The 12,848-nt window shown below is 38.6% G+C and overlaps 1 protein-coding gene across 1 annotated transcript in view; it reads right to left on the minus strand.

Annotated features, from left to right (window-relative positions):
• LOC311079590 (neural-cadherin) overlaps positions 1-12,848 on the minus strand; it is a 263,223-nt gene that overhangs the window by 79,813 nt on the left and 170,562 nt on the right. Inside the window, exons 16-17 of the mRNA XM_084109162.1 lie at positions 3,998-4,141; positions 310-593 (exon numbers count right to left, since the gene is read on the minus strand). Of these exons, the coding sequence (XP_083965288.1) occupies positions 310-593; positions 3,998-4,141 (428 nt within the window). The remainder of the gene's footprint in view (positions 1-309; positions 594-3,997; positions 4,142-12,848) is intronic.

The raw sequence follows: 12,848 nt of genomic DNA on the forward strand, positions 1-12,848 counted from the left end.
ATAATGCATGAAACTCTGGAGCCTTTATCAAAATGTTGAATGCGTTCAAAAGAACAAATCGATCACAGTTTTCACTATAATTATCAAACACAAAATAACCAGGCAAGGTAACATAAATGAGTGTTTGGGCAATTTCCAATGAATTGTTGTTGTATTAATTTATCAATGGAAGAATGCAGTAATTAATCTAGAGGAGCTCTAACATTAAGGAATAAGAGCCACAAAAAGTCGCTATTTTGAAATAACAAATATATTATCTGAAAATGAAGTATTCTGATATGTATAAAACAGAGAAACTAGAGACACTACCTGCAGCACAAAGACAGGAGAACCGTCCAGCTCCTCTGTCACGCTGCCATAGTATTCGTTCACAGAGAACACAGGTGCCTCATCGTTTTTATTCACAATGGTGACTATTACAGTAGCGTAATCTTCCCACTTCCCATCAGAGGCCAAGACGTGCAACTTATAGAGCTTGTTCTGTTCGTAATCCAGCGGCTGGGCGATGAAGATGGTTCCCACCTCAGGCTCCATGTCAAAAACACCTCCCACATTACCTGATGTAATCTGGTAGCGCAACTTGGCATTGGCACCTGAAGAATAAGAGCAGTTAATGAAAAAGAGAAAACTTCCTCCTCTGGCCTGAATTAATTCTTAAGAGGAACAAAGCAAATGTCTACACTGACACTGGTGTAAAGGCTACTGAACAAAAAGCTAAAAGTTAGAAACTTCTAATATTGTAAAAATTGGTTAGTAAGAAAAACATTATTTATTCAAAATATAACAAGCTTTTTTCTGCAGGTGAACAAAAAAAACTGCTTCAATTGCAAAGTAGCCTTGGAAACTCGCCACCATGGAAACATACACCAATAAACTTCAAACTAAATGAAGATATGTCTACAATGAAACATTCTCTTATTTCTGAAACCTTGCTTTGTACTTGCATAGCTCTTGCCAGACAATATCAAAGGTCCATTCAGCTCGAGCTGGACTTTCTTTCTAAAACACCCAATGTTCAAAAAAAAAAAAAAAAAAAAAAAAAATCTTACTTCAAGACTTACAGCTCACAAAACCAGCATCGTGTAGCTTAAACCTTTTTTTTTTTTATTGTCAATGCCGCTGACTTTTTTGCGATTTTGTGCATGTAAATTAGACTTAATTAAAATTACTGTAAATCACTGACAGCTTAGTTTGTTTAAGCAGAAGAAGGGTTCAAGAGAGTGAACTCAAGCCACAATAAAAATGTGATCTTCCCTTTACTCACTTTCACGTCATTCCAGACCTGTTCGACTTTCTTCTCACGTGTGAAAGAATGGAGGACAATGGAGCACAAAGTAAAAACCATCTTAAAAGGGAAGAAATAATAAATGTTTGTATCCCCTGTTGAGCTCTGTTAATTAAACAGTGAAAGATGCAATGCATGTGTTGTGTTTTGAGCACGCTATTTTATTAAATTCTTTATTACTCCTTTGCTGTTATTTTGTATTTAGGACTCAAAGCTCATCTCTCTGAGGTAAGTAATAAATGCAAAGAGACTTCATGTAAACAAATAACCCGGCTAAGCAAACAGTGCAAAAACACTTCTGCTTAACAGTCCTTCAGATCTACTTGCAGTGTGTTTGGATATCCCTGCTGGTTCGAGATTAATGAATAGGGAACGACACATTAGGAGTCTTATCGCCGTTTCATCTCCACCATCTCGTGTTGCCTTGGGTACCTCTACAAAATTGCATTAGGGAATATTTGGCTTATTTGCGTTTTCTGCTAATACACAGAATCAAGCATGGCTTCCTTATGAAAGCGCAGATGTACTACGACGGCGAGCCAGCTTCCCGTGGCTCTGCTCCAGTGGCTGCGAGGGTTAAGTCAGAGCTGCAGTGAAGGCTGAAATCTATTCATCAGGGTAAAGTTTCATGTCCAGCCACTCCAGGCTATATTATGATAAATGACTGATACAAGAATTCCCTTCCTCTCCCCTGCATCAAATCCACACCGAGGAGCATAACGTGGATTAAACTGGACCGCAGGGAATTACGCGCTTCAGTAGTGCGTCTGTATACCGAGACAGGCTGGCTGATGAGTTATGTAGACTATCCTCTTTGTGAGTGTTTCTGGAGTGTGTGATAAAACAAAAATATTATCCAAGGTTTTTGCATTGCTGGTTATCTTGGGATCATTTGTTATGTTCTCAGGGTATATTGATGAGGAACCAACTGTCTCTGTGTCTCAGTCATGAGTGGTACAGATGTTATTGCACGAAGCAGAAGAATATGAGAGCGATAGCCTGGAGACAAACTCAAGCTCATGGGAACATGTTCCAACTGTGTTTCTTTAATATGATCGTGTGGCTAGCCAAACCCTGTGAAAGGTATAGTATTTTTGTATTTCTAATCTTGTGATTAATTTTTTTGTTTTTCCTGAAATTAAACATGTATAATAAAAATGTCTAATTTTCACCATGATTTATTATATATATATATGAAGAGTTCAGATGCAAAAGCCTCTAAGTGCCGTCTGAAATTTTCTTCTAGAATGATAATTTTTATCAAGCTCGTATATTTAAGTTCAGTAATTTCACTTAAATGGCAATGAAAATTACCTATGAATTGTCATTTAAGTGAAATTACTGAACTTAAATATACGAGCTTGATAAAAATTATCATTCTAGAAGAAAATTTCAGACAGCACTTAGAGGCTTTTGCATCTGAACTCTTCATATATATATACTTTTTTTTTTTTTCTCCCTGAATGGCCTTTATAAATACATTTTGAGGATGTTTATTATAGGCTACATTTCCCTCATACCAGGCCAGGACTAGCCATCGGGAGAACTGGGAGAATTCCAGGTGGCCTGGCGACTGATTTGGCTAGCTGCCTTTTTTTTTCTTTTTTTTTTTCACTATTATTATTATTTTATATTTTTTGCCTGCCCATAACACCAAAGTGATAATTTCCAAATTTGGCATTTGTTAATAAATCGAAATCGTATAGAGTAATCAATGCAACGAACTCGATGGAGAAAGCAGTCAGGTGGAGCAGAGAAGGTCTCAACGAACAAGCTGCAAAATTACTGACCTGTTCAGGACGTCAAGTGCAGGTCAGTTTCATCTGTAAATAGGCTACTGTTTTGTCTTCATCAACTTACTGAAGTATTAAACTGCTAGCAAATGTTAGCAGTAGCATCACTGCATTTTACATTTTAGTCACTCAAAACACTGTATGCAAAAGGACATCATTATAATCTGTTGTAAAGTTCCATTAGTAATTTGGTAGACAAATATATACATCGGGGAGCTAGGGCAGACAACAACACAAAAATCATCATAATAATGCAATAACATAAAATCTAAAAATATATCGTCATGATGTAGTTATTGTACTAATTTAGGCAATTTAGAAAAATTGATTTACTATATTTGTATGAAATATAGATTTGTTTAGTCATTCCAAGATGAAAAAGTTTTTTTTTTTTTTTTTTTTTTTTGCAACAAGGTGGAGACAGTTCTGTTCTTAACAGTAGACCTGAAGAAGTGACAGGTACAAGAAAAATAGAAGAGACCGAGAGATATCAGGAAATCAGGAAAATGAATAAAATGAAAAGGAAAAGAGAAGGGAAGTGAAGTGAAGGTACAGTTCAAGGGAGAACCTTTCATTATTTAGCACGGCCCCAGCTTGAGGATTTAGACCTTTTTTATGTGATGGCCATGCAAGAAAAAAAGAAAAAAATACGGTTGTCTGTGGTTTCAAAATTGGTTGTGGCCTGAATGAGAGTGAGATTTCTTAGCCTGAAATTGTGTCCCCAGTCCGGCCCTGCCACATACAGAAAATGTATTAACCAGGTGTTGAAGATCACACCTGGGCTGTGATATCAGGTTCTCAATTCTACAGTAAGACTCTCACTTTCACCTTGAGTTAACACTCCATATTTCCCACTTCCATCTACAAATGAGTATATTATTCAACCCATCAGCCAATGCCCCTCCTCATCTTCACCTACCTTCATCTTCATCATTAGCGCTGACTGTGAGGACGGTGGAGCCCACGTCAGCATCCTCATCCACGTCGACTTCATATACAGACTGTGCAAACACCGGCTTGTTATCGTTCACGTCACTGATGAAAATACGCACATACGCCGTATCTGATGAGAGCAAAAACACAAACAAGATTAGCAATCTGTGTTCGGATACTCTTATCTTTCCTTCTCATCTCTCTTACATTCAAGTGTTTGCCTCTCTCTCTCTCTCTCTCCTCCCTCCCATCTTTGTAAAAATCTGCCATTTCTAATTCCATCAAGTTCCTGTGTCTTGTTTGTCTCATTCATTTTCTGTCCATCTTCATCTCTCTATCTTTCTCTCATGTGATCTATGTCGTGTCTGAAGTCATCAGGTGATGTGAAAAACCCTGGGGGTTCTGTGTTTACTGAATGCAGGTAAGTGAAATTTGTGATGCTTGCCCTATGTAATATAATTAATTATGAGAAGACGCATCAATTGCAATCTGTTGCTGAAGTTAAGAGCAGTTATTAAAGAGATAGTTCACCAAAAAAATGGTGCATTGAGAATGGTAGTTTATTCTAGTACATTATAAAAAGTATGGAATACTTGGGTTTGACAATGTCGATATGTTTGGTCTTGGAGGAATAGATCTGCTACGCTGCTGCTGTTGCAAATTAAGTAGAGGACTTGTTACTGCCAATACATACACGACACACTGCTGTGCGCAAGTAAGACATGCTTCTGCTGTACAATATAGCATACATCAATTACCCGTAGCATATCTATACAGGTGGAGCTGGGGAAGGTGGAGGGTTTCTGAAAGCGCGCTGCAACTGCTACAGCATACGCTGACCAAGTATTTGAAGTTTAAGCAGCGAGCTCATTGGCTACTGATACATCAGGAAACAACTGGATATGCCATATAGAGAATGATGTGATTGCAAGCAGATTGAGTTAAGGACCTATCAGCCTGCACCATCTAGAGTTTCATTACAGAACTTTGTATATAGAGCAGTGGTATTCAAATGGCGGACCCTTTGTTCCATTTGGACGTGCGCCATTTTACCGTTTCTACAGACTAAAGTGAGCAGACCGTCAAAACAACGGAGAGGTTCACACCACAAGCGCTCAGGGTCATTTACGATAATGATCTTTCGCCGCTATATCCTCTAATATTTTTATCTAGAGCCAAACGCGTTTTATTCGAGCCCTTTCCGCTCTGTGCGTGTTGCTTCTCTCTCTTGCTAAAGACGTAAAGTGCCACATGAAAAGCAGCAGATGACATGGTTATTTTAACAACAGAAGCAGAAACGTGGTGAGAAGTAAAATAGATGATTTTGCTAAAACACTGCAGAACAAGAATGTTGCAAATATAATTATTTTTATCTGTCATACAGATGACTCCGTTTAACTAAACCAGGTTTGTAACAGGTTAACGCGTGACGCCATTAGACTTTTTTTTTCACACATTTAGCATTATTAATCAGCAGATTATGAGCATTTCATAATAAACAATGTTATAATTTGGAAAATGATTTAGAGATGACAAGGGAAGACAAAAAACTGTGCTCATGATGAGAGTTTTGATTATTAGATTATGTATGTTGTTTGTTTTTAGTAGTTTATTACTTTGAGCAATATATCAAAATGGTCAATCTAGGTAAACCTAGAACCCCCAGTATGTTTTCTCAGTCCCAAGGTATTCTATGTGCCATGTCTAAATGTATATAATAATAATAATAATAATAATAATAATAATAATAATAATAGCCTGATAAAACATCTGATTTCACCTTTTTATTTTCATATCCAGTTGGGAGAAATATTTACTTTTTTTTTTTGGTAAATACTGGTAAAAATTCTTAGACATTACCTTTTTGGCTCTTGGGGCCCGAGATTCTCATCTTTGAAGACTATTCTGAATGTGTAGGTTTTTTTTTTTTTTTTTACAAAGTACTACGGCTGCCCCTATGGAAATGTATAACTGTTCTAAAAAGGTACTGTCCGGATGGACCTCTACTGGGAAGGACATATAGAGACTGGACCTCATGGAACTTTAATTGAATACCCCACTGTATTTATTAAAATCATATGGTTAAATGGCTGCCTTATTGGGACATTACTTGTCCCTATCCCTAAAGGCCACATCTACACCTACCTCTTAACCATATTGACCCTGCTGATCAGTACACATGTCTGTTACATGTATGGTCTGTCTCCTATGTTTCATTGTGTTTTTAGTTTATTCCTGTGACCTAGTTTTCCCAAGTCTGTTCAATTAGTTATGTCACTCACCTGTACCCTCTTAATTTACTAATTAAGTTCCTTTGTTTGCTCTGTATACTTTAACACTTAGTTCTCCCTTAGGCTACGTCTACATTAATTAATTTGGATAATTTGAAAACGGCGTTTTCTACGGTGGCCGAGAGAGCTCACGCGCTGCAACTGAAGAAAACACATGCAAATAGAAAAACACCTGCAAATTAAGAAAACATCTTCATCAGTTTCACAACACATGTGTGCTCCAAATACTCACAACACAACCAAATACAGAAACGCGCTGCAAAAGTTCACAACACAAACAAATACAGAAACGCGCTGCAAAAGTTCACAACACAAACAAATACAGAAACGCGCTGCAAAAGTTCACAACACAAACAAATACAGAAACGCGCTGCAAATAGGACAGAACACAACGGAAATGTTTCCGGGGAACCCAATAAGTGACGGACCCGGCTGGGACATGCTTACAGCTGTCTACTTTTATTATTATTTTATTTTTTTTGCAAAACATACAGAGATGACACGTTTATGACATACAACTTTGTATACAATATACAAAATGTATTTACGTTCAATGTCATAAGAATACTAAAAAGAACAATGAGCTGAAGACTAAAATAAATAAATAAATAAAGATAGAGAAAAAGAACATGAGGGAAAGACATTAATCTATACATCAGTTACATTGTACACATTTTGTCATGTTATGTTAAAATAAGTTTCATAAGAAATGTTAGAATGCAGCTAGGGTCCAAATATGAGACGGCAAGTTTTAAAGTTGAGACACTCACACACAGATATAACGCATATTTTAAAAACTTTGTTGTATAAAATGTATATTTATTTGCAACAGTTATGTTAACAGCAATAATACTATATTTATGGTAAGAACAGCTATTCAGCTGATGGACATGCGCTGCGTTGTCATGGGAACATCCCAGGTAAAAATAATGAGGAAATTACGTTGTCTTTCGTTGCTTAGACATTCTCTGGTTGCTCCCTTCATCAACATGGCACACAAGTGCCCCGCTCCCTCCAAAGTGCCCAATTCAAGGGCTCTGCCGTCTGCCCTTTTAAGAGAGTAGGGCATAAGTAATGCTCACGAGCAATAAGCACGTCCCAGCCGTCCGTCCGTCACTTATTTGGGTTCCCCGGAAACATTTCCGTTGTGTTCTGTCCTATTTGCAGCGCGTTTCTGTATTTGGTTGTGTTGTGAGTATTTGGAGCACACATGTGTTGTGAAACTGATGAAGATGTTTTCTTAATTTGCGGGTGTTTTTTCTATTTGCATGTGTTTTCTTCAGTTGCAGCGCGTTGAGCTCTCTCGGCCACCGTAGTTTTCGTTTAAAAACGCTCTCTGTCCACACTAGCGCTTTCCGACGATTCCGTGTAGATGAGAAACTTTTGGAAAAAGCCTGAAAACACTAAATTCACCTTACTACGCATGCGTAAAACCTTACAAAAGCTCACTGAGATGATACAGACAGAAAAATAAATAATAAAGTTATCGCGCAATTCTTCTGACAGGATATTTAGCAAAATATCTCACCATTCACTGATGCGTCCAGGTCGCACTCAGTCACCATTTGTTTGGTCTAAAACGCAACTGCTCTCGTGTATTGCCGCAGGACTGTAAACGTGAGTACATTTTCTGTCATCTTTGCAGGACTGTGATATGAAGAGTGTGCAAAGTAACATTTTAGCAACAGTGTAAAAGTGAATAGCACATAACAGGCCCAATACCGGTATAAACATGAATATCTATACATAGTTCCCACATGACGTCACAACATACGGGCATTTGCCGACCCGGCGCCATTTCTGTGGGCATGCTGTGGGCAGAACATTAGACAAAGAAGCTGAAACGAGTTAATTTCGTGATAAAAAGTGAAAATGGTCATCTCCTGCTGGGTCAATGGATGTTCAAATCGTGCCGGAGGTTCAGTTAAATTTGGATTTTACAGTATACCCGTCATTAGACTTCATGAATATGACAAGACAAAGCTTTTGTCAGAACAACAATGGAGGTTATGGCTGGCGAGGATAAACAGGAAAGAAACTCCCTCAAAACACGCAAGAATTTGTTGTGTTTTATTGCGAGTGTACACACATATAAGTTAACACTTTGCAGTTTGAATGATGTCCTGTATGTAGGCTACAAAATGACGAGGTATTAAAAACATACAAAAACAACATTGTTTCCACTGTTCGATCGCGCCCGCGACTCTCTCTCTCACACACACACACAGACACAGACTGACGCACACAGACACATTCCAGCCTTGCAATCTCAGATTATGTCCCTAAAGAACCCGCGTATAAAGTAGTTCCGCATTAACTGTTACATTAATTTGCATGTGAGTTTTATTTATTTTCATACCGTGTATATTCATATTCATGCACATATTTCCAGGCTCGGAATTGCTTACATGTGTTAAAACTCCTAGCCAATACCAGATAATGGTACACATGGATAATACAGTATCTGAGCCAAAGCTGCAAAATCAGTGCTCAGTTTAGCGCATACGGATCCACACCATTTCTGACTGAAATGTTCGCATTGTACCTCTCTCTGTCTTGTGTTAATAGAGTGTCTTTATAATCTCTGTCACTTTGTCTCTTCATGATTTTCGTAACATTATAAATAGGAAGAAATCTTCGAAATTTGCTTGTAAAACTTTGTAAACACAGCAGCTTATGCCCTCAAAGATGGCGTCTCCGGGGAGGTCACGTGACATTAATTGGCCTGTGGGAACTATGTATTGGTACAATATGCGTCACATGACTAAACTTACGTCATCGTTTTTAAATACCTCCGTTTTTTGACAGTCCACACTACAACGCAAAAATGCCGTTTTCAAATTTATCCACTTTGGAGAACATTTTCAAAAAGCTTAGTTTTCATTAATAGAACGCTGTCTCGGTGTGGACGGGAGGCCAAAACGGAGAGAAAAAGATGCGTTTTAAAACGAAAATGTATTAGTGTGGACAAGGCCTTCCTCTCTCAGTTCTCGTTAAAGAGCATCTTGCATGTAAAAAAAAAATCTAAATGAATATATAACCGTGTATGAAAATACCATATGAAAAGATAATGCAGGATTTAAAATGTTTTAAAACGACATAAGGACACCAATTTAGTAGATAAAGTGAGCGTTTCTTTGCCTGCTCTACAAAGCGCTTTTTTTAACATCGCGTCATTTTACGTCACACGAGGGAGACGTGTGCTGTGCTCTGCAGCAGCTCAGTGCAGAGTAGGTTGGTATTCAGTAAGAGCGGTCGTGAGTCAGTGTGTTTTCAGTAGTTTTTGTATTTCAATTTATCATCGTCATGGTAAATTTTTGTGTTTGTGGAGCTTGCAAAAACTCCAGCCTGTCAGGACATCGAGTCCACCGGTTTCCTAACAAGAAAAAGGACGGTGCTATCTTTCGTGCCTGGGTGCGGTTTGTGCAGGTGAAGAGACGGGATTTCTCTTCCGCGTCGGCTTCGGAAGACGCGGTCGTGTGTAGCGTTCACTTCAGATCGGAGGATGATGGAGTTCAACATGGGATACCGAAGTAAGAACCGGGTGAGACTCGGAGCTGGTGCGGTTCCTTCAGTGCACGCATCTTCGGGTTCTCCCGCCGGATATAGGCGCGAGCACAACATCAACTGGCAAACGCAATGTAAGCGGAACGAAACTGAGCTACTCGTTGTTGTGTTTGTGTGGACCGTTTATCAGTTTGGACCAGTGCAGCGCGAGCCTGATCAAGCAACACTGTAACTGCGAGATCCAGTAAATAAAGCATTTGAATTCGCCACAGAAGTAATAACATCGCTGCGAGATCTAGTGAGAAATATTCACATTTCTCCATTATTAACGGATCAAACAGCGCTGACGTGGAAACCAGGAATAAACATTGTGCAATGAATGAACGAACTATCCAGTGTCCACAGATCAGCAACATTCACCATGTCTTTACTGTAGTAACACTAACTGCAACCATGGAAAGTTTGGCATTTTCCACTAAGGCCCAGTATGCATCCACCTCCCTGCAACACTGACTTTCCTCAGCTGTAAACATTGCCTCGCATTTCCCACACAAGCACCTATGGAACAAAAAATGTATCAGGAATAAATATCTCTCTGTCTCTCGATGAGAAACCGCTAAGTTATATCACGTAACGTTAGTCTGGGCGGATATTAATGAGCATGACAAACGCCTGATCAAAGCTTAGTTTCTGTTATTGTAAGTTCCAATATGTTCTGTCTAACATTAATCCTGGCCTGTCCCTGCTCTCTTGGCAGCCTAGCAGGCTCATAATTGTATGGCTGTGGTCCGTCAACAATTTCCTCAGCGTCCGAAATGTCATTGCGATCCATTTTTCCCTGTTGTTTGAATCGACCGCTCTCCCTCGTGCTACGTCACGACTCTCGCCCGTCACGCCCATTTTCAGATGCGGAAGTAAAATTTTCTCACAAAAACGACTCCAGAAGCCACTGTAGCGTATTTATAATTTTTTTAAAAAGAAAATCTAGTTCCTACATTATTTTTCTATACATTGACTTGTTGGGTCTTCTAACCTGCAAGATGCTCTTTAATGTTTGTGTGGTTTTCTCCTGCGTTTCTCCTGGTTCCTGAATGTGATTAAAGTCTGTTTCCTGGAATTATTCCTCGTCGTGTTTCTAATATACCACGCTACGTAACAATGTCCTTGAAAGTCCAGGAAAGGAGCCACATTTTTGAGCATATCAATATTGTAACAATATCAGCTGCATGTGTTGTGAATATGCCAATAAAAGCAAGGACATATTTAAAGTACAGGCCTATTAAGTACAATATTTCCAATAATAAATACCTGTTGGGCACTTTTTTCCCCCCCAAATATTTTATTCATTGTTTATTTAAAATAAATAACTCTGAGCTGATATGAGGAAATTAAATGGGAAAAGGGAGAAGAATGGGATCGGAAAAACACGGATTCAAACTTGGGTCATCAATTTTGTCACTCATTTACTCTCATTTCATTCTGATTCTGGATAACTATTTCTTCTGTGAAACACAAAAGATGATATTTTGAAGAACGTTAGCCACCAAATATTTTTGGTAATTGTTTAGTCATACTGTATGGACAAAAATCCCCACAAAAAAATCCCAGACATTTCTCAAAATATAGTTTTATGTTACACAGAAGTAAGTCATACAGGTTTAGAAAGTCATGGAGAATTTTTATTTTTGGGTGAACTACCCCTTGCATACAATTGTAAAAAAAAAAATATAAAAAAATGTACCGAAGAACTTAAACAAACAAACATGCAGTGACCTTTTCAAAACCTTCAGTTCAGTCAGGGCTGTGAGAGGCAGATAGACTCGTAGAAAAAGTGTCTGATTCGAGTCTTGATCCTGCTCTCTTTCTGGCGTGTTATGTTGTGTAAAAAGAGAACAGTATACGCTTAGCTGCCACTTTGTGACAGCTTGACATGTTGTTCAGAGCTCCACCATGAAGACATGGTCATGTTTTCCCCTCACAAATGCAGAGGCACAACTCTGTTGCGTGATTTTCACACAACACTTGTTTTTGTGTGTGTGTTTCCTTGTCACATGGATGTTTTTGACAGCATCTTAGTACAATTAGCATTCACGTGTTTCTGTGTAATTATGTGCATGTGCACATGTGACTCTGTTCATCAACACCCTGTCTCCTGTGCGATCGACCATATTTGACACTGCCACAGTGTCAAATTGATACTCCATATTTGTGTATCTCACTGCAGTTGTAAGTGTGTTGGAGCGCACGTCTTTTCCCCTATTTGTAGTGCAAGGCAAACTGTGAGCAGACAGACAGCAGAGGAGGATAGAGAGTACTGGAGCAGACTGCTTTCTCTCTCAGACTGTCCCAATACAGCTCCCCAATACCTCCCCCTCCCCTCTGGCACCTTCATCAACATTTAAACCAGCAAGAATGTCACACACATGCACTTTTTTTTCTTTTTCTTTTTCTGTGTGTCTTGCTGACTTCAAGTGTTACAGTGTTATTTAGAAAAAGCAAAGAAGGAAAAGGAGATGATTTTAATAATCCATACAATGAATGAAAAATACATTTCTGTGAGACTCTGGCTAGCCCTGTGGTTTAACAAATCCAATCAAACTGTCACGCTATCTATATTAAACGAGGATTATGCAATGTAATATTTTACGCAGCTAATGGAAATATTCCCCTGAACTTTAGATCCCATTTAACTCTGTATGGTGAAGTCCCACTCCACACTGGTTACATCCAAACAGTTAGTGTATGAGATTGACAGCTGTAATGAATCTCAAATTCTTTTTTTATTGATAGCACCAGTCACCATTGTGGCAGTGACAAAGATGAACATCAAATATGGTCTGAATGAGTTCTGAATATTTAAGGGAGTCAGTTAAGTTGTAAAATGTGGATATCATAACCAAACGGTGTGTGTTTAGAAGTCAAAAACAGACTAACATCACGACTGCAAGTGTGATTTTGCAGCCTGGTCTCATTATTAATATGTAGGTATTAATACGTAACATTTACATGCATACATTTTTGTATCTTTGGATGGTAGCG

This window comes from Abramis brama (genome assembly GCF_963993115.1).
Source record: "Abramis brama genome assembly, chromosome: 3".
Taxonomy (NCBI): Eukaryota; Metazoa; Chordata; class Actinopteri; order Cypriniformes; family Leuciscidae; genus Abramis; species Abramis brama.